Source organism: Nicotiana tomentosiformis, chromosome 1, assembly GCF_000390325.3.
Source record: "Nicotiana tomentosiformis chromosome 1, ASM39032v3, whole genome shotgun sequence".
Classification (NCBI taxonomy): Eukaryota; Viridiplantae; Streptophyta; class Magnoliopsida; order Solanales; family Solanaceae; genus Nicotiana; species Nicotiana tomentosiformis.
In genome coordinates this window covers 3,692,946-3,713,811 of record NC_090812.1, presented here as the reverse complement: position 1 = coordinate 3,713,811, position 20,866 = coordinate 3,692,946, and the positions used below count along the sequence as shown (strand labels likewise).

At 37.0% G+C, this 20,866-nt stretch overlaps 1 protein-coding gene and 1 long non-coding RNA gene across 2 annotated transcripts; both read right to left on the bottom strand.

Moving 5' to 3' along the window:
• Positions 1-8,179: 8,179 nt before the first annotated feature.
• On the bottom strand, positions 8,180-9,847 carry LOC138892625 (uncharacterized). The gene is made up of 2 exons (XR_011408212.1): positions 8,637-9,847; positions 8,180-8,454 (listed from the first exon to the last, which is right to left on the bottom strand). It is a non-coding gene; the product is annotated as an uncharacterized lncRNA (long non-coding RNA).
• A 9,587-nt stretch (positions 9,848-19,434) lies between these two features.
• On the bottom strand, positions 19,435-20,352 carry LOC138896406 (uncharacterized). Its single transcript, XM_070181263.1, has one exon. It carries the CDS (start codon positions 20,350-20,352, stop codon positions 19,435-19,437), a length of 918 nt encoding a protein of 305 aa, XP_070037364.1.
• Positions 20,353-20,866: the final 514 nt, after the last annotated feature.

Here is a 20,866-nt window from a genome sequence, read left to right as displayed (position 1 = left end):
AATTCGAGGTCCCTAACCCGAGATACGGAATTTTAATAAAAAATTAAAAGTTTAAGTTCAAATAGTGACAGGATGTCGAATTATGTGCAAACGATCCCGGAATAGAATTTTGATGATTCCAACAGCTCCGTATGGTGATTTTGGACTTAGGAGCGTGATCGGAATTTTATTTGGAAGTAGTGCAATTAGACTTGAAATGCCGAAAGATGAATTTTTGGGAAGTTTGACAGGAGGGTTGATTTTTTGATATCGAGGTCGGAATCTGATTCTGTAAATTGTAATAGCTTCGTTATGTCATTTATGACTTGTGTGCAAAATTTGAAGTCATTCCGGATTGATTTGATGTATTTCGGCACAAGATATAGAATTTAAAAGTTCAAAGTTCATAGATTTTTATTTGAGGTGCGACTCGTCGTTTTGATGTTGTTTGATATTATTTGAGGCCTCGAGTAGGTCCGTGTTATGTTATGGAACTTGTTGGTATGTTCGGACGGGGTCCCGAGGGCCTCGGGTGAGTTTCGGATGCTTAACGGATCAAATTTGGATTTGGAGGAGAAGCTGAAGCAGCTGGGCTGCTGGTGTGATCGTGCCTGCGCGAAAAAGGGACGCAGGTACGAGCTCGCGGATGCGAAGAATGATTCGTAGAAGCGAAAATGCATGGGCTGTCCAGGCACCGCGGGTGCGAAAAAAATCACCACGGGTGCGAAAACAGTCATCGCGGGTGCGAAGACCGCGAGTGCGAAAACAGTCATCGCGGATGCGAAGACCGCAGGTGCGAAGAAATCACCACGGATGCGAAAATACTGGACAGAATATTAAAAACAAAGGGGGTTCCGAGTTTTGCCATTTTTGGACCTTCAAGCACGATTTTTGGGGCGATTTTGAGAGAGAATTCAAGAGAAAACTTGAGATAAGTCACATGTGATCATTGTTAGTCAATTATATTGGATTATCATTGAATATTTCGAATAGATTATATGATTTTGAGGTGAAATTAGAGAATTTGGGCCTAGGGATTTTAAAATGAGAATTTGAGATTTTGAGGTCAAGTTGATGTCGAATTTTTGTAAGAATGGTATGGTTGGACTCGTAGTTGAATGGACGTTCATATTTCGTAACTTTCGCCGGATTCTGAGACGTGGGCCCCACGGGCTTTTTTTGAGTTAATTTCGGATTTTTATTAAAAAATATAGTATTTTCTTACACAATTAATTTTATAATTTTGTTGACTGTATCGAATTAATTATGACTAGATACGAGTCGACCGGAATCGGAAAATCGAGAAAAAAGCATACTACTTGGTTAAATTGGAGCAAGTCGAGGTAAGTGACTTGTCTAACCTTGTGTGGGGGAAATTTCTCCTAAGATTGGTATTAATTGTAATGTGATGAAAGTCGTGTACACGAGGTGACGAGTGTGTACACGGACTAAATGTGAAGGATTATGTTTTTTAAATTGTGAAAATCATTGTTGCATATTAATTAATTTATTGAATCTTGTTATATTCTTCATCATTGATTTGATTTGTATACTTTAAATTTGCTTGACCTTTTTCTGCTAGTTGTTTTACCTGTTTGGTTGAAACTTGGGTTCTTTTATTCTGTGCATTATTTAAAATTGATTTTCTTTAAATTAAATATATTTAATATGAAGTATTTGACATTTTAAATTTCGTATTGAAGCAACGTATTAAAAATTTTGAAATATTATTTTGCTAAATTATTTATTCTTGAATATTTTTGTAAGATTTTTGTACTCATTGTGATGGAGCCGTGGGCTCTTTATTATAGAAAAATATTATTGATGATTATGTTGGCATGAGCCGGGAGCTCTTTATTGTGGAAAATATCGTTGATTTATTTTGGCAAATTAAAATATTTGGGCACTTGAGGTGCAAATTGTGATATATTGTAATATTGATACGCATGCGGTGGTATAAGGTCTGGGTATTGAAACGCATACTGTGAGATAAGGGTAGCTTGATACGCGTGGCTAGTAGGGAGAACTACTAGAAGTCATGCGGTGTGATAAGGATAGCTAAAACGCGGGATACTATTTCGGAAAAAATATTTTCTTTCAAATAAATTGTGAAGGCTCCCCCGGTGAGATAAGGAAATGAGATATTGTGAATTTATTTATGATTTGGGACTACGAGGCGGTACCTCGGGAGTGCCCTTGTTGATATTTATTTATGGCCGTAGTTGCCTTTGATTTTTGTTGTGATCTTTCTTAAAGTTGAAAAGAAATTCTGTTTTGTTTCCACGAGGTATTTATTTGCCATTATTTTGTGTAATTAAATGTGACATACTACTTGATTCATTTTCATTGTCATTTTATCTTATTATATTGTTTAAACATTTTTACCATGTCATTATTTATTCTCCAGTAGGGCCTGACCTGACCTTGTCACTACTCTACCGAGGTTAGGCTTGGCACTTACTGGGTACCGCTGTGGTGTACTCATACTACGCTTATGTACATCTTTTTGTGCAGATCCGGGTACATCTTATCAGACCAGGCATCAGTAAACTAGCCGTACGAGGAGACTTCGAGGTATATCTGCCAGCGCCCGCAGACTCCGGAGTAACCTTCTATTCTTGTTATGTTGCTTCCTTATTTTCTTTAGACTCTGTTATATAGAGATATTGAGGATAAATTCTTAGAAGCTTGTGACTTATTTCTACCGGGTTTTGGGAGTTGAAATTGTTTGAATTATTGTTTATTTATTTCAGATATTTATTATTATTTCGCATTGATAGGCTTACCTAGTCTTAGAGACTAGGTGCCATCACGACATCCTACGGAGGGAATTTGGGGTTGTGATAAGTTGGTATCAGAGCTCTAGGTTCATAGGTGTCATGAGTCACAAGCAGGTTTAGTAGAGTCTTGCGGATCGGTACGGAGACGTCTGTACTTATCTTCGAGAGGCTATGGAACTGTTAGAAAATATCCACTTCTTTGATTCCTTATCGTGCGGCATTGATTTAGCTTGAAACATATATCTTATATTCCTTTGTATCCACTCATGTATGATATTGTGCACTCGGTATCAGTTGTGCATCGATGGTTCGTGATGCCGCATATAGACTACGAGGGAGCCAGAGATGCTCAAACATTGCCTCAAGGTGTGGTTCCGACTGAAGATGCGTGGTACTGAAAGGTTCCCTGAAATTTACACGTGTTTAAGGCTTGAGATTTTGTAGAGGATAAGGTTGGGACTTGCGGTATGTCCGCCTCCTTAATAATCATATACTTCAGTACCAAAGGAGTTATAGAAACAACTCTAAATTTGCAGAAGGTCTACTCAGCGTGGACGTCACGGTTGCGGATTTTGGGGTGCTTTGGAGGAAGTACAGTTGTTGACGAGATTTTGGACTATGTGGTTCGTGCCAAAATTTGTCTGTATGGAGCTCTACGTTTGTGATCGTTGTGTATAAATTGGGGTACGGGTTACCCCAAAGAAGAATCGAAGAGTATGCTAAGAAATGGGTCAGCTCAACAGCGTTGAGTCAGCATAACAAAAGAAGAAATTTGCCTTGAGAGAGATAATTCTCCTCCGGTGTTCATGGCAAGCCTATGAAGAGGGCAGATCAGCCAATGCAACACCGCCCACTTGGCTCAATTCTCAGAAATATTTTTGAAAGAGTTTGTTTCCCGGGCTCTCCGTAATGCATGGTGCATAGGGTTTGAACGATTGCATCAGGTCACCATTGACGGTGTCAGAATATGTCATCAAGTTCAATAAGTTAGCCCGTCATACTCCTATTTTACTTCCTACAACTAGAGGGCGAGTCCACAGACTCATTAAAGGACTCAATTATGATCGTAAAATTTTGTACGACTTGGGAGCTACAAGATGATACTTTATTTCTGCTAGTTGTACGAATTGCCAAGATATTAGAATGTATTCGGGGTGAGAAAAAAGGAAACTAAGGAGACCAAGACGTCTGGAGGTTCTGGGGGATTCAGTGGATTCTACTCTGCAAGTATAAATCATTATGGCGGGGGCTCAGGCAGTCGGCCAGTCCAGTCTGCACATCGGATTACTCGGGGTACTCTAGTAAGTTCTTTTAATGAACCACCGACATGAGTTCCTATAATGGTTATTCCAGTTATCTGGCACAGATTCAATATGAGCAGCCAAACCGCAAAGGGGTTGTTATGAATATGGTGATACTAGGCACATCATGAGAAAATTGTCTCAAACTTGGGAGAGACTTATTTCATCAAAACACTCAGGCTACGTGCCCCATTGCACTTACTACACCACCCATACGACCAGTAAGGGGTGGAGGACAGAGGGGTAGAAGGCATCCTAGAGGTGGAGACCCAACCGTTGATATATTTGTTTTATGGTATGGCGGATATTGCTACATCAGTTGGTGTCATTACATGTATGACCTTAATATAATATAAGAGAATAATTTCCTTAACTTGATTCGGTTTTGAGTATCGAGACGAGTCCTCCTATTGTGCTCCACTTATGAGTGAGCTTCATAATTCTATAATCTACTTATGTGTTTACCCTTGTTGGGAGATTTTATGGAGATAACTACGCCTATCATTTCGTGTTGGTCACTAATAAGAGCTGCGAGGCTAAATGTGGCTTTCTGTTACTCATTTCGCTAAATTTTGATGTAAATTTCGAATAATTAATTATAAATTGTGAATTATATGCCCTACCATTGTGGGGTTCATTATGTGTTGTGATTTGGTGTAACCGAAATTATTTAAAAGGAGAAAATAGAAATTTTCGATTGCCACGATGTGCATATTACTTGTGATTCAGAACTAAGGACGATATACTCACATTTTTATATAAATTAATATGTTTAAACCGAGCTACGAGCTGCGGTGGAAGTTATATAAGGACGAGATCCTTGTGAGAAAAATTCTTGTGTTTAAGTTCTCCCTTGTGAAATTAAATTTGTACTATAGTACTAATAGGGAGTCATGCCTGTTAGGCTTATTGGAAAATTCTTATATGAAATTCTCTATGCATAGTTGTCAAATTCATGTTGTAATTATTAATTTTTAACCTACGAGATAGGTGCCCGCCCAGGTGGCGTTAAATGTGACTCGTTAATTCAGATAAATAATTATGAGGTCTTCATGCCTCACATCTAGTTATCAGTATTGTAAAGGTTTGCAACGAGATTTTTGTTAACATGAGGTTAAATGACGATTCTGTAATTGATTATGAACAACTATTAAGACCAAATTGACCCAAGAGGGTGACCCATTTACAAGGTCAGACGAGTGTGAGTTGAGCTTTCAGAAGCTCAAGATCACTTTGACTCCGACACAAGCGTTGGTATTACTTACTTGTTCAAGGTCTTATACTGTGTATTGTGACGTGTCATGTATTGGTCTCAGCACGGTGTTGATGCAAGACGGTAGGGTGATTGCCTACGCGTCCAGACAGTTAAAGGTACATGAGAAGGATTTTTCGGTCCACGGCCTTGAGTTAGCAACTATTGTTCATGTCTTGAAGATTTTGGCGGCATTATTTGTATGGTGTCCATTGTGAGGTCTACACCGATCACCGGAGTCTACAACATCTGTTTAAATAGAAGGATCTTAATTGCGGCAGCGGAGATGGTTGGAGTTGCTTAAGGATTATGATATCACCATTCTCTATCATTTTGGGAAGGCCAATGTAGTGGCCGATGCCTTGAGTCGTAAGGCGGAGAGTTTGGGCAGCTTAGCATATTTACCGGTAGCAAAGAGGCCTTTGGCCTTGGATGTTCAGGCCTTGGCCAACCAGTTTGTCAGATTGGATGTTTCCGAGCCGAGTCGAGTTTTGGCTTGTGTGGTTTCTCAATCTTCTCTTTATGATCGTATCAGGGAGTGTCAGTATGATGACCCTCATTTGCTTGTCCTTAAGGATACAGTTCAACACGGTGATTCCGAGGAAGTCGCAATTGGAGATGACGGTGTATTACGGATGCAGGGCAGGCTATGTGTGCCTAATGTATTACGACCCTGCATTCGTAGAACCCCATCTTCCCCCAAAGGAACCTGTTTGGCATCATCGTGCTGCACCGTGTCCTTAAGGACAATTAAGTGAGGATCATCATACTGCCTCTCTCTGATGCGCTCATATAAAGAAGACCGAGCGACTGTGCAAGCTAAACTTTCCGAAAAATTTTACGTACTGCGCACGCAAGTCGAGAAATGATAAATAGTACTTTTCTAGATTTTAGAACACAGAATTACTTAATAAATTTAAAGATGACATTTTGGGTCATCACAAGAAACCTAGAATTTTCCGTTGCTTGCGTGAGTATTTCGCTGAGACGTGCTTCTATTTCAGACGTGCTTCTATTTCTTATCCGCAGAAGTTTGTTGCATTGGTTTCTTTGGAATGTTTCCCTAACCCCCCTTTTCGTTCAAGGCTTAAGGTTTTAAGCCTGCCTTTCGCTTTTCAACATCCCTTTTATGGGCTTCAAGGTTTTAGGATTGTTCCCCATCCTTTTTTTATTTTGTTCTTCTTCTTTTTTTAACTTAACTAATAATTAATGATACCCACTTTTAATAATTAATAATATTAAAATTATTAATATTCCCCTAATGGTCTATCCACTTATTTATAAATAGAGAAATAACTCAAAAGTCAATCACAAGGATTTAAATCCGTAACAGAAGTATAATTTTTTTATGCACTCAAGGCAAGATAAAATTAAAATAAAAAATAAAAAAATTAAATTCTATATTTAGTGTGTCTTGAAATATTTATAAATTTGAGAAGTGTTACAAAGATTGGCAATAAACTCCTTGAATTTTGTAGCAGAGACAGCTTTAGTAAAGACATCTGCAAGTTGTTGCGAGGTGGGAAGATGAGAAACAGTAAGATCACCTTGACTAATCTTCTCACGAATAAAATGATAGTCTAAAGCCACATGTTTCTATCTGGAGTGAAATACTGGATTATACGCCAGATGTATGGCACTAATATTATCACATTTTGCAAGAATAGGAGTACGTAGATAAATGCCCAAGTCACGTAAGATAAATTGTATCCATGTAGCTTCAGCAGTTGCAACAACTAGTGCACGATATTCAGCTTCTGTGCTGGAACGGGAAATAGTCAGTTGTTTCTTTATAGAGCAAGAGATCAAGTTATTCCCAAGAAAGATGCAAAATCCAGATGTTGACCGACAAGTTGCTGCACCACCTGCCCAGTCCGAATCTGAAAATATTGTTAGAGAGACGGAGGATTGTTTGCAGAGCTGCAGGCCATGAGAATGGGTTCCTTTAAGATAACGAAAAATCTACTTAACAGCTTTAAGATGAACTAGCCGAGGTTGATGGAGAAATTGTGAAGCCATGTTCATAGCAAATAGTATATTCGGTCGCGTAAATGATTACTATTGAAGGCTTCCTACCATTTGGCGATATAGAGAAGGATCAATAAAATTGGCCGCGTAAATGATTACTATTGAGGCTTTTCTTGAAACATAGAAACATAGGGAAACAAGGATTCTATAAAATTTACATGACGTGAAATAATTATCCAATTAGTGGATGGATCCAAACATTTGAACCCCTTGTGTTGAGTAGATAGTCCAAGAAATAAGTAAGGTGTAGAACGAGGCTGAAACTTGTGAGCAAAAAAATGTGCAACATAAGGGTAGTACAGACACCCAAATATCTTAATTAAATTGTAATCTGGTGGTTTACCATACAATTTTTCATAAGGAGAAATAAAATAGAGAACAGGAAGTGGAGTAGTATTAATTAAATTAAATGAACACCAAAGAGAGAGGCATCCGCCCAAAAAGAACAAGGCATTGAAGCTTGAAAGAGAAGACATCGTATCAGATTATTAACATGTCGGTGCTTTCTTTCTGCACGACCATTTTGAGCAGAGGTATATGGACAAGAGAAGCGATGAACAATTCCATGCTCGCTAAAAAAAGAACGAAAATGAGAATTGTTATACTCTCTGCCACCATCGGATTGAAAATATGCAATAGATGAATTGAAAATGTTTGAGTCCGATCTATAGAACTCTTTGAATTTATCAAAAGCCTCTGATTTGTTCCGCATTAAATAAATCAAAGAGTATTTTATGTAGTCATCAAAAAATAAAATATAATAACGAAAATCAGAATTTGAACTAAATGGAGCTTGCCATACATCGAAATGAATTAAAACAAAAGGAGAGTTTGCAATATTATGAGAAGAATTAAATTGCAACTTAGATTGTTTACCTAGGTGGCAAATATTACAACCAGAATTTTCAAAAGATGAATTACATGGAATAAAATCCCTACGAACTAAAGCTGCTAGAGAACGTTGCCCCGGATGGCCTAAACGTTGGTGCCAAAGAAAGGAAGACGAGACAACACTTGAAAGAGAAACATGAGAGGAGCTACTGGAGACTGTGCGAACTGGATAGAGAGAGCCATTATTCTCACAATGAAGTAACACTTGCTTGGTCTTCTTGTCCTTAACAAAAAAACCAGAGCCAGTGAACTCAATGAGACAATTTTTGTTATCCGCACATAAATGCTGAATTGACATTAGATTCTTCTGTAGAGAGGGAACATATAAAACATTCTTTAATTGAAGAGGCTTCGAAGACGTAATAATAAAAGAAAAACCAGTAGATAAAATGGAAAGATGATTACCATTTCCAACCATCACCTGTATTGAACCAGTGTAAGTAGAGGGAGATGATAACAGAGATTGATTGTTCGTCATATGCGCAAAAGCACCAGAATCAGGATACCATACAGAAGGTTGGACTTCCTCCAAATTCATAGCAGCAAATGATTTTGGTAGTGAATTGGGAACTTAAGAATGGTTAAACCGGTTCCTACACTCGAGAGCAATATAATTAAAGTAAAAACAGATTTGACATTGTTTAGTCGACATGAAAGGAGGTCGACCAAGAACTCCATCACCTGGAGAGGAAGGACAAAATATTTGTTAAAAACCAACCCATTGATTTGAGAAATTAGAGCGAGAAGAGTATTGACCTCGACCCCTGCCTTTGTTCGATCTACCACGACCATGTCCATTGTATGATACTTTTGAATATGTATTAGTATGAGATAAACTAGAAAAATGAGGTTGAGAAAATGGTTGTGTTGGAGTAGCAGCAACTAAGGCAGTGTAAGAAGTGGAATCATCATTATTTGTTGCATTAATATGTGCTTCTTCAGTGCAATGCTAGAAAAGTTGGGAGAGTTCCTGTAGCAATCAATCCAGAGACAAAAGTTCGATAGGAAGATGGAAGTCCTTGCAATGCTTGGATTACTAAATCATCATCAGAAACTGGTTTTCCAACTGCTCTAAGTGAACAGGCAAGAGAGTGGAGTTGTTGAAGATAATCCTCCATGGAAAGTGAGTCTTTCTTAAAATTTTGAAATTTTGATTTCAGATGAATTGACGAGGATGAAACCTGATAAAGGTAGAGAGAAGCAAGAACATCCCACGCCTCTTTGGAAGTTTCACAAGCATAGTTAAGAAGGGAATCAAGAACTTTAGGTGAAAGAGTGGCATTGATCCAACTGAGTGTTATGGTATCACATTGAATCCACAGTCGATACTCATCATGGGTTGATGCTTGACATGGAATAGAGCCATCAACCAAAGAAAGAAGGTTGACTTTTTAGAACAGTAAGAAAAACCTTTTTCCATGTAACATAATTAAGATATGTCAACTCAATAGGTACAAAACCTTTAATATTAGAAATAGTTGGAGGAGGATTTGGAAGACACAAAGAGGATTGAGAGGAGATCATCTGATTTGGAGAAGAAGTTTGAGTGGAAGAACAAGTTTGGGAAGCCATGGTGCTCTTGATACCAAGTTGAAGTTTAAAAATACAGAATAGTTTACAAAGACCTGCTTGAGTTTAAAAGGCCAGAAGTACTCTCATTTATACAAAATACAAATATGAAACTGCCAATGAAACTAACTACAACATATGCATACAACACTATTTACAATAATATCCTTGTCAGTAAGTATCATGTATGAATTCTCTCATAATTGTTTTTTAATAAATTATATGTTTGTTAATTTGTTCAATTCTTACTAAACATATTTTAATTTATCAAAACCTTACCTGTAACTCTCACAAAGTAAGATTAAAATAACTTTTATAAAATAAAAAAAAATCCAAACTGATATAAGTAGTTGGTTATAAAACAGAACCAAGCCTTCTCATGTATAGGACAAGTTGAAGAATAATATATTTCGCGCATCTCAAATTGTTAGTCACTTTTCTTTTTGAGGGATAACTAATTTTATGAATTTTAGAAGTGAAACTACACGTTAAGTTTTTAAAAATTAAAAACAAAACAAAACTTTTCAGTCACAAAATATATCTTCTTAAAATTGTGTGGGCCGTGAAAGACGTACCTGTTGATTACTAATTTGATTTAAATAGTAATATTCCAAGTGTGAATGCAGTGATTTATCCATTTTCGTATCTTCCGGCTAATTAAGTAAAAGAAAGATAATTAAGAGCTAATTAACAGGTGAAGCTTACATTTGTAACCCCCAAATCTCACCATAACTATAGGAACTAATAATAACAGTAGATTTAGGAAAAATGCATCCCAAAGAATACTCTCTTTAACAGATACTGTAGTTTATCTAATGTGTAAATTCAAACGACGATTATGATACACAAATCTGAAAATGAGAAGCGGAGCGATCTTCTCCGATCAAATATTTTTTTGAGTATTTGTATTGCTCTCAAACCATTTTCATTTTTTTAGTACAGCTTAACACGATATATTCTTCAATTTTCCTCCCAAAAATTAACCAGAAAATTAGTTAAGGTTTTTGTGACAGTGAATGCTACCGGTAGTGATTGTATTGTATGTGACTGTGTGTATCGGCGGCGGCGACGCTTTCGACGGTGAGAGGAAATTCGGAAGAGCTGCGACGCTTTCGACGCCGATCATGTCGTCAATATTTTGGTCTCAGCTCTTTCTGTTACGCACAATTCTCTTCAAGGTACTAATGAACAACTCTTTCTCTCTATCATTTTATAACTTCCATGCAAAAAAAAGAGTTTCTCTTTCCATATTCTTATAATTTTCAATTCTCCATTTCGTTCCTCTTCTTTGAGCGTGTTTAATTGTATTATAGTGTTTGGTTAATTTTCATAAGAAAACATGTTTTGAGAATGATTTCTTCCACTTATTGGTGCAAGTCATTTTGCCAAGTCTTATTCCATACTACTCGCTCCTACCAGTACTTTAACATTATTCTTAGGGTGTGTTTGGTGCGGAGGATAATATTTTCTGTTTTCCTAGAAAATGTTTTCATGAAAAATGAGTGGTTTTATCACTTATTTTTCTTTGTTTGGTTGGTAAGTGAAAATATTTTTTCGGAAAATACTTTCTAGTGTTTGGTTAGAGGGTAGAAAATATTTTTTTAAAAAATAATTTTTTATGCTACTCTCCTCAGCCATCTTCCCCCAAGTCCCTATGTTTCTTGTGCTCTCCCCTCCCCCTCCCCAATCACCACCAAATACCCAACATTTTTATTACTCTATTTTTTTCAAAAATTTAATTATTCTTCTACAAATTCGTACAAACCCAAAGGAACTAATGCGTTGCTTTACTTTTTTACACAAAAATAAAGTTAAAATTTGTGCTCCATAACTAAAAAAAATACTCTTTGTTTTGGTTGAAAAAGAAAGTACTATTTTCTACAACATGAAAATTAAGTACTCATTTTGTTGAAATAAAAGAAAATACATTTTCTACATCATGAAAAGAAAATACTCATTTTGTTGAAATGAAAGAAAATATTTTTTCTACATCATGAAAAGAAAGTACTTTTTTTTTTGTTAAAACGAAAAAATAAAAAACTTTTTTTATATCATGAAAAGAAAATACTCATTTGTTGAAATGAAAAAAAAAATTACTACTTTATCTATAACATGAAAAAAAAGTATTATTAATAATATTTCCATTTAGGGTGGGGGTGGGGGTGGGGCAGGATGGGGGTGTGGGGGTGGGTTGGTGGGAATGGGAAATGGGGGAAATGTTAGAAAAAAGTTTTGGAAAATATTTTTTCTTCTCTTGATAGGGAAAACATTTTCGGGAAAACATTTTCCTCCAATTGGAGGGAAATGAGTTCACGAGGAAAATGTTTTCCAAAATATTTAAGCCAACCAAACATGAGAAAATTGAAAACATTTTTCGAAAAATAGTTTCCTTCGTTCCAAACATACCCTTAATCTTAATATTTAAAAAATTTCAACATCCTTTCGTTCCAATTTATGTTGCCGAGTTTACCACGGAATGAAGTTGAAAAAATATAGAAAAACTTCTCACACTTAGGTTCGCACCATATAATGCGCATTAAAGGAGGAAATCTTCTCTATTTAAGAACTTTTCTATTTGAGGGGCTCAAAATTGAAACTTATTTTATTGGTGAGGCATCTTATGTATTCCAGCATAACTCTTGACATTCAATATCAAACCCACTTAATATTGGAAAACAATATGGATCTCTATAAGTGTTCAATAATAAAACTTCAATATCAAAACGAATGAACCTTTTACAATTTAAGAAGTCAAAATATTTCTTTGACTATATTCTTTACAAATAGTGTTTAAATATTTAGAAATATTAATTATAGTAACTTATAATACTCTTTGTCCAGTTTCTATATAAATATATAAATTATCTTAAAAAATATAAGGAATCTATATCTTAATTCACATTAAAAATAAGTAAATGACCCTTGTATTCTGAAAAGGTTCAAAGAAAATGAAACAGAGGGAGTATTATCCAGATATTCAATGTCTAAAAGGGTGCGGGTTTGATTATTTGCTGGTAGAAACTAGGGGGATATTTGCACAGATATGATTTTTTTGTGCCACCGTTTGAATTTTAACCCGTCAAAAAATATTTTAAAAGAATAGTCCCAATACCATAATTTTAAAGCATGTTGACTAAAATTTTAGCGTTCATTGCCGGAATTTTAAAGTACACTACCAAAATTTTGAAGCACGCCGCTAGAATTTTGAAGTATGCTGTCAGAATAAAAAATTTTGGTAGCGTGCTTTAAAATTCTGACAGCGAACTTTCAAATTTTGGTGCTGAGCTATTTTATCAAAATTAATTTTTACACGTTTGCCCAAAGAAATTTAGGCCACTATCTTAGATGGGCTGCCCAAAGAAATTTAGGATTGGGCCTTTGGGTGAAATATGGGATATTACTTCACTGTACTTTGGTTCAAATGTATGCCAGCTTCGTTAGGATCCAAAATAAAATCACGGCCTGGGCTTTTTGAGTGAAATGTGCAGTAAACTTTTACACGTTTAGGTGAGTCTTTTTGCATTTAGATGCACCAATTTCTAATTGTCAATCTAGGATCCTATTTAGTACTACAATTTTCTCCTTAATTTATTCTTTCTTTGAAAACCATAAAACATTTCTTTTTGTGAAGGGCAAAATATGAATTATATACTCAATTTGTTTCTATTTATGCAACATTCTCTCCGTTTTTGTACGTCCCAAAATCTTTTTTATTCCTCCATTTATATCATGCTTTCACAACATCTATGAATTCAAATACATTTAATTACTCAAATAATACTTAAATGTAATAATTTCTCAATGAAACTACCTTAATCACTATTATTTTCTTCCACTATCATTAATAAAAATAACATAAATCTTAATGAATAATCTAAGCTCCTTTCATATTTGATCATTGTCATATAAATTGACGGAAAGAATAAAGTAAAAGGAAGGGTAGGAAGGGGAAGGGAACGAGGAAGTGAGAAAAGGGAACGGGGTGAAGGAAGAAGCGTTTACAAACACATATAAGAATCCTAACATATGAAAACACGTTAACAGAATTAAAGTAACGAAAACATGGAAAATAAGTGTATGACTTTTTCTACGCCACCTAATGCCAGCATGAGTATTATTTTAAGTCAAATATATATATTTCTATTAGATAGAAGCTGAAAGGTTTCGACAGATTAGGTTAAGGTCAATAAAAGTTAGCTTGAGGGTAATTTAGACTTTTAAATCATTATTTAAGCTACGTGTCCTTTAACCCATTAAATGAATAGCCAGCACATTTTGCTGTTTCCCTTTCCATTTCACCGTTGCTCTAAATTGGTCCAGATCTTCCTTTATTTTCTATACATATATATATGTGTGATAAATTCTACACAATTCATCAGAAACAACACACATGCGAGCCAACAATGTTGAAGAAGAAGAAGAGAAGAAATGAGAAATGTAGAAAATGAGATGGAGAAGAAGAGCTGAAAGTGTTATTTCATCAGTCTATTACACGTGAGTGTGGTTCCCTTTATACACCACATAACCTACTCTAACTAACCATTCTTATTTATATTTTAGTCCCTCAACTAGTTACTTAGTACACTTCAGTCTAGCCTCTATAACAATACTCCCCTTCAAGCTGGGGTGCTCAACACACATTGAGCACCCCAAGCTTGGACAGAAGAAAATGGTGCTGTGATGAACCCAAGCCTTTGGTCATGAGATCAGCCAGCTGCAAACTGGTAGAGATTTATTGTGGTGCCAACTGCCCATTCTTGATCTTCTCTCGAACAAAATGACAATCGATCTCGATATGCTTAGTGCGTTAATGGAATATAGGATTAGCAGCTATTTGTAGGATTGCTTTACTATCATAATGTAAAGACACTGGTTGCTGAATCTGAACCTGCAGTTCCTTAAGCAATCCTAAGAACCATGTGATTTCTGCAGCTGTTGCTGCTAAACTTCTGTACTCTGCTTCGGCTAAGCTTCGACTGACAGTTTGTTGCTTCTTTGACTTCCATGAAAGTAAAGAATCTCCCAGTTTCATGACATACCTTGTGACAGATCTCCTGATATTAGGACAGGAGGCCAAATCTGAATCACAATAAGCAAACAATGTATCTATGGGCCCTGTCCCTAGCAAAACGCCAAGGCCTGTTGTTGCCTATACATATCTCACCACTCGCAATGCTGCATCCCAATAAGATTGTTTGGGATGTTGCATGAACTGACTAAGTACTTGGACTGCAAAACTGAGATCTGATTTGGTGATGGTCAAGTATAGCAACTTACCAATAAGTTTCTGATAGCTCCATATGTCCTCAAGTTCTTCATCTCCATTCACCCCTACATGCTTATCATATTCAACAGTGGTCAACTTCTAGTTAAGCTCTATTGGGGTGGAGATTGATTTAGCTCCTGCAAGCTCAACTTCTGATATCAACTGAAGTGCATACTTTCTTTGCGGGAGCAGGATCCCTTTCCTTAATCGTAGAACCTCATACCAAGGAAATATCTTAGTTCCCCTAGATCCTTAACTTTAAAGGAATTGTGTAGTGTTTGTTTGGCTTCATCTATCAGTTCTGCACTGCTCCTAGTGATAAGCAAGTCATCCACATACACTAAGATAACAACAATGTCAGATTTTGTGTTCTTAGTAAAGAGTGAATGATCAGAAGCACTCTGATGATATCTTGCTTCCACTAAAGCCTCAGTTAATTTGATGTTCCATTGCCTTGAAGCCTTCTTAAGACCATATAGTGATTTAATTAGTTTGCAGACCTTATACTCCCCTTGTCTCTGGAAACCCTGTGACAGTTGCATGCAGACATCTTCATAAAGACCCCATTGCAAGAAAGCATTATTGACATCCATTTGAAATAAATTCCATCCTCTAGAGGCTGTTATGCTAATGATTGTTCTCACAGTAACCATTTTGGCTACAAGAGAGAAGGTCTCATGATAGTCCAATCCTTCTTGTTGTGTATAACCTTTTGCCACTAACCGAGCCTTGTATCTTTCTACTTCCCCATTTGCCTTATACTTTATCTTAAACACCCATTTGGATCCTATGGCTCTTTTTCCTGCAGGTAGGTCAACAATTTCCCATGTTGCATTGTCCTCAAGAGCTTTAATCTTTTGTGGCATTGCTTCTACCCAGTTTTTATCTTGACAAGCTTCTTTGAAGTTCTTTGGTTCAACTGTTGCTGAGAACACACCCAAATAGGCCTTGTAATTGGCTAACAAATGAGAGTAGGACACAGTGCTTGAGATACAATGAGGATGATTCTGAGTGTTTGAGGTTGTAACATAGTCTTTCATCCATATGGAAGGTCTTGCAATCCCGCTAGATTTCCTGACACCAGCTTCCTCAGTATGTACTTGCTCCATATGTGATTGCCTTGTATCTGGATCTGTGACAGGTTGCACTCCAACTTGTTCTATAGGTTGGTGCATAGCAGAAGTATCAACTGAATCCACTGTGTTCTCTATGGGTTCCAGTGTCTGAGTGTCTGCTACAGCTGTTGATTCCATGGCTAGTGCATGTGAGACATGATCATGGGCAGGTTCAATTTGATCATAGGCTGTGGAGAAGTTTGAGTCTTCAGTGGTTCAGGCTGAACATCATTTGTCATAGGATGTTCAACACTTGGAAATATGTCTTCAGTGATGTGAGTTCCTTCCCTGAAGGGAAATACTTGTTCCTTGAATGAGACATCTCTACTAATGAACACTCTTGTGCTATCTAAATCATACAGCCTGTACCCTTTTTGTGTTTATGAGTATTCTATAAGGACTGACTTTCTTGCTCTTGGAGCAAACTTGTCACCACTAGGCAAGTTACTTGCAAAACACAAACAACCAAATACCCTCAAGTGCTCTATCTTTGCTGGTTTGTTATGCAGCACTTCATATGGGCACTTCCCTTGCAGCACTTCTGTGGGCAGCTTATTAATTAAATATGCTGTTGTTATTATACAATCACCCCAGAATCTCATTGGCACTAAACTTTGGAACATCAGTGCCCTTGCAACTTCTAGGATATGTCAATGTTTTCTTTCCACTGTGCCATTTTGTTGAGGTGTATATGGATAACTACTTTGATGTATAATTCCCATAGATGTCAATAAATCATTGCACTGAGAATTAAAGAATTCACTACCATTATCTGACCTCAACACTTTCACAGTTATACCAAACTGATTCTTTATCATAGCAAGAAAGTTTTTTATTACAACTAGCACTTCACACTTTGATTGAATCAAACATACCCAGGTATATCTACTGTAGTCATCCACAATGATAACAAAGTTCCTTAAGCAATCCTAAGAACCATGTGATTTCTGCAGCTGCTGGTGCTAAACTTCTGTACTCTGCTTCGGCTGAGCTTCGACTGACAGTTTGTTGCTTATTTGACTTCCATGAAAATAAAGAATCTCCCAGTTTGATGAAATACCCTGTGACAGATCTCCTGATATTAGGACATGAGGCCCAATCTGAATCACAATAAGCAGACAATGTATCTATGGGCTCTGTCCCTAGCAAAATACCAAAGCCTGGTGTTGCCTTTACATATCTCACCACTCGCAATGCTGCATCCCAATAAGATTGTTTGGGATGTTGCATGAACTGACTAAGTACCTGGACTGCAAAACTGAGATCTGGTCTGGTGATGGTCAAGTATAGCAACTTACCAATAAGTTTCTGATAGCTCCATATGTCCTCAAGTTCTTCATCTCCATTCACCCCTACATGCTTGTCATATTCAATAGTGGTCAACTTCTAGTTAAGCTCTATTGGGGTGGAGATTGATTTAGCTCCTGCAAGCTCAACTTCTGATATCAACTGAAGTGCATACTTTCTTTGCGTGAGCAGGATCCTTTTCCTTGATCGTAGAACCTCAATACCAAGGAAATATCTTAGTTCCTAGGTCCTTAACTTTAAAGGAATTGTGTAGTGTCTGTTTGGCTTCATCTATCAGTTCTGCACTGCTCCAAGTGATAAGCAAGTCATCCACATATACTAAGATAATAACAATGTCAGATTTTGTGTTCTTAGTAAAGAGTGAATGATCAGAAGCACTCTGATGATATCCTGCTTCCACTAAAGCCTCAGAGACATGATCATGGGCAGGTTCAATTTGATCATAGGCTGTGGAGAAGATCATGGGCAGGTCCAATTGTTCAGGCAGAAGATCATTTGTCATAGGATGTTTAGCACATGGAAATATGTCTTCAGTGAGCTGAGTTCCTTCCCTGAAGGGAAACACTTGTTCCCTGAATGAGACATCTCTACTAATGAACACTCTTCTGCTATCTAAATCATACAGCCTGTACCCTTTTTGTGTTTCTGAGTATCCTATAAGGACTGACTTTCTTACTCTTGGAGCAAACTTGTCACCACCAGGCAAGTTACTTGCAAAACACAAACAACCAAACACCCTTAAGTGCTCTATCTTTGCTGTTTTGTTATGCAGCACTTCATTTGGACACTTCTCTTGCAGCACTTCTGTGGGCAGCTTATTAATCAAATATGATGTTGTTATTATACAATCACCCCAGAATCTCATTGGCACTGAACTTTGGAACATCAGTGCCCTTGCAACTTCTAGGATATATCTATGTTTCCTTTCCACTGTGCCATTTTATTGAGGTGTATATGGATAACTACTCTGATGTATAATTTCCAGAGATGTCAATAAATCATTGCGTTGAGAATTAAAGAATTCACTACCATTATCTGATCTCAACACTTTCACAGTTATACCAAACTGATTCTTTATCATAGCAAGAAAGTTTTTTATTACAACTAGCACTTCACACTTTGATTGAATCAAACATACCCAGGTATATCTACTGTAGTCATCCACAATGGTAACAAAGTAATACTTTCTATCATATGTGGATACTCTATGGGGGCCCCAAACATCTAGGTGAACAAGCTAAAAAGAACTATTAGAGCTCGTATCACTTGAAGAAAAATTTAACCTACACTGTCTAGCTAATGGACAAACATGACAATTCTCTTGCACCTACATATCCACCTTATTCTTTAACTCTGGAATATGTTGCATTGACTTCAATGATGCATGTCCTAACCTCAGGTGCCAGAGTTCACTTTCTGCTCTATTGTTCATAAAGAAACCTGTTGCAGCTACTGTTATGTTCTCCTTTAGCAGATACAATCCATTGTGCTCTCTACCAATCCCCATCACCCTGCCACTGTAAAGATCCTGAAACATACCGAAATCAGGAATTAATGTGGCTGAGCGACTGAGATCTTTGGTGAGTTTTGATACTGACAACAGATTGAATTTAAAATCTGGTACATATAAGATATTTTTAACTGTCTTATTCCCTAGTATAGATGCTTCTCCAGTGTGTGTTATTTGTGCCTTATTTCCTGTGGGTAATTGCACTTCATTCCTTCCTTGATCATCAGTTCTTCTCATACTACTCAGAATATCTTTACAATATGTGACATGATGAGTTGCTCCCATATCTATCACCCAATCACACATACCTGCATTTGCTAGCAAGGAAATTATACCTGTCATATTTATGGAACACTCTGGTGTTGCTGGTTTTGACAAAAGCTTGACAAGCTGTTTGTACTGTTCTTCTGTGAAGAATTGTCCATTCCCCTACACTTACACAGCTGCTACCCTGCCTTCCTCATTGTTTACATTCACACTGTTGGTATAAACCTTTCCTCCTCCAGTCTGATTTTTTCTCTTGCTTTTGAAACCAGCTGGATAGCCAATTATCTTAAAACAGTTTTCCTTAAGGTGACCTTTGTATCCACAATGCTCACAAATGATCCCTGTCCTTTTACCTTTAAAGTCTTGACCCCTTCCTGCTAGCATGGTGAGTGGTTCCTTATGTGTATCAACGACACCTAAGGACCTTTGACTCTCTTCCTGAGTAACTATTGCATACGCTTCATTAACAGTCACTACAGGTCTTTTTGCTAGTACATTACTCCTTATGTTACTATACCTTTCATTTAAACCCATAAGAAACTGCAGCAAACATTGTGACCTTAAATGTTCAACTGAAGGTCTAGCCTCCTCACAATCACACGAGGACAGAGGCACTAATACATCAAGTTCATCCCACAAATACTTCATTTTAGAGAAATAGGTAGTTACAGGGTCAGTACCTTGTCTTAATGTTGCTATGGATGTCCAAAGGTGATAGATTCTAGTCACATTTGATCTATCAAACCTCTCCTGAAAATCACTCCAGACTTTTCTCACATTTGAAGCATAGACAATGCTTGGCATCAACTCACTCGATACAATTCTTCCAATCCACGACAAAATGATTGCATTGCATTTTTTCCACTGCTCTGCCAATTCGCCTCTATACATGCTCTTCACACAAGTTCCGTCCACAAACCCTAGTTTACTCTTTTTCCGGAGTGCCAATTTTATCACCCTGCTCCACAACACGTAATTATCGGGCCCTGTAAGCTTGAGCGGTATTAGGACAAGTCTAGGAGCATTTGAGGATTGCAAAAATAGCGGATGATTGTGATCTAGTGAGGCGACCTCATTTCCTGCCATCACTGATCAGATCGAAGTTCCGTCGAACTTTAATTCTATAAATTTCTTCCTAATTTCGATGAATCTATAATCGTCGCTCTGATACCATGATAAATTCTACACAATTCATCAGAAACAACACACATGCGAGCTAACAATGTTGAAGAAGAAGAGGAGAAGAAATGGGAGATGCAGAAAGTGAGATGGAGAAGAAGAGCTGAAAGTGTTATTTCATCTATCTATTACACGTGAGTGTGGTCCCCTTTATATACCACATAACCTACTCTAACTAACCATTCTTATTTATATTTTAGTCCCTCAACTAGTTACTTAGTACACTTCAGTCTAGTCTTTATAACAATACTCCCCAGCAATATATTCAGAAGGTTAATCTTTGGAATGTTTCCCTAACCCCCCTGTTCGTTCAAGGCTTAAGGTTTTAAGCCTGCCTTTCGCTTTTCAACATCCCTTTTATGGGCTTCAAGGTTTTAGGATTGTTCCCCATCCTTTTTTTATTTTGTTCTTCTTCTTTTTT

What these genes read in the sequence shown, in the direction of transcription:
- LOC138896406 (XM_070181263.1), bottom strand. Translation starts at nt 20,352, where the DNA reads ATGGCAGGAAATGAGGTCGCCTCACTAGATCACAATCATCCGCTATTT.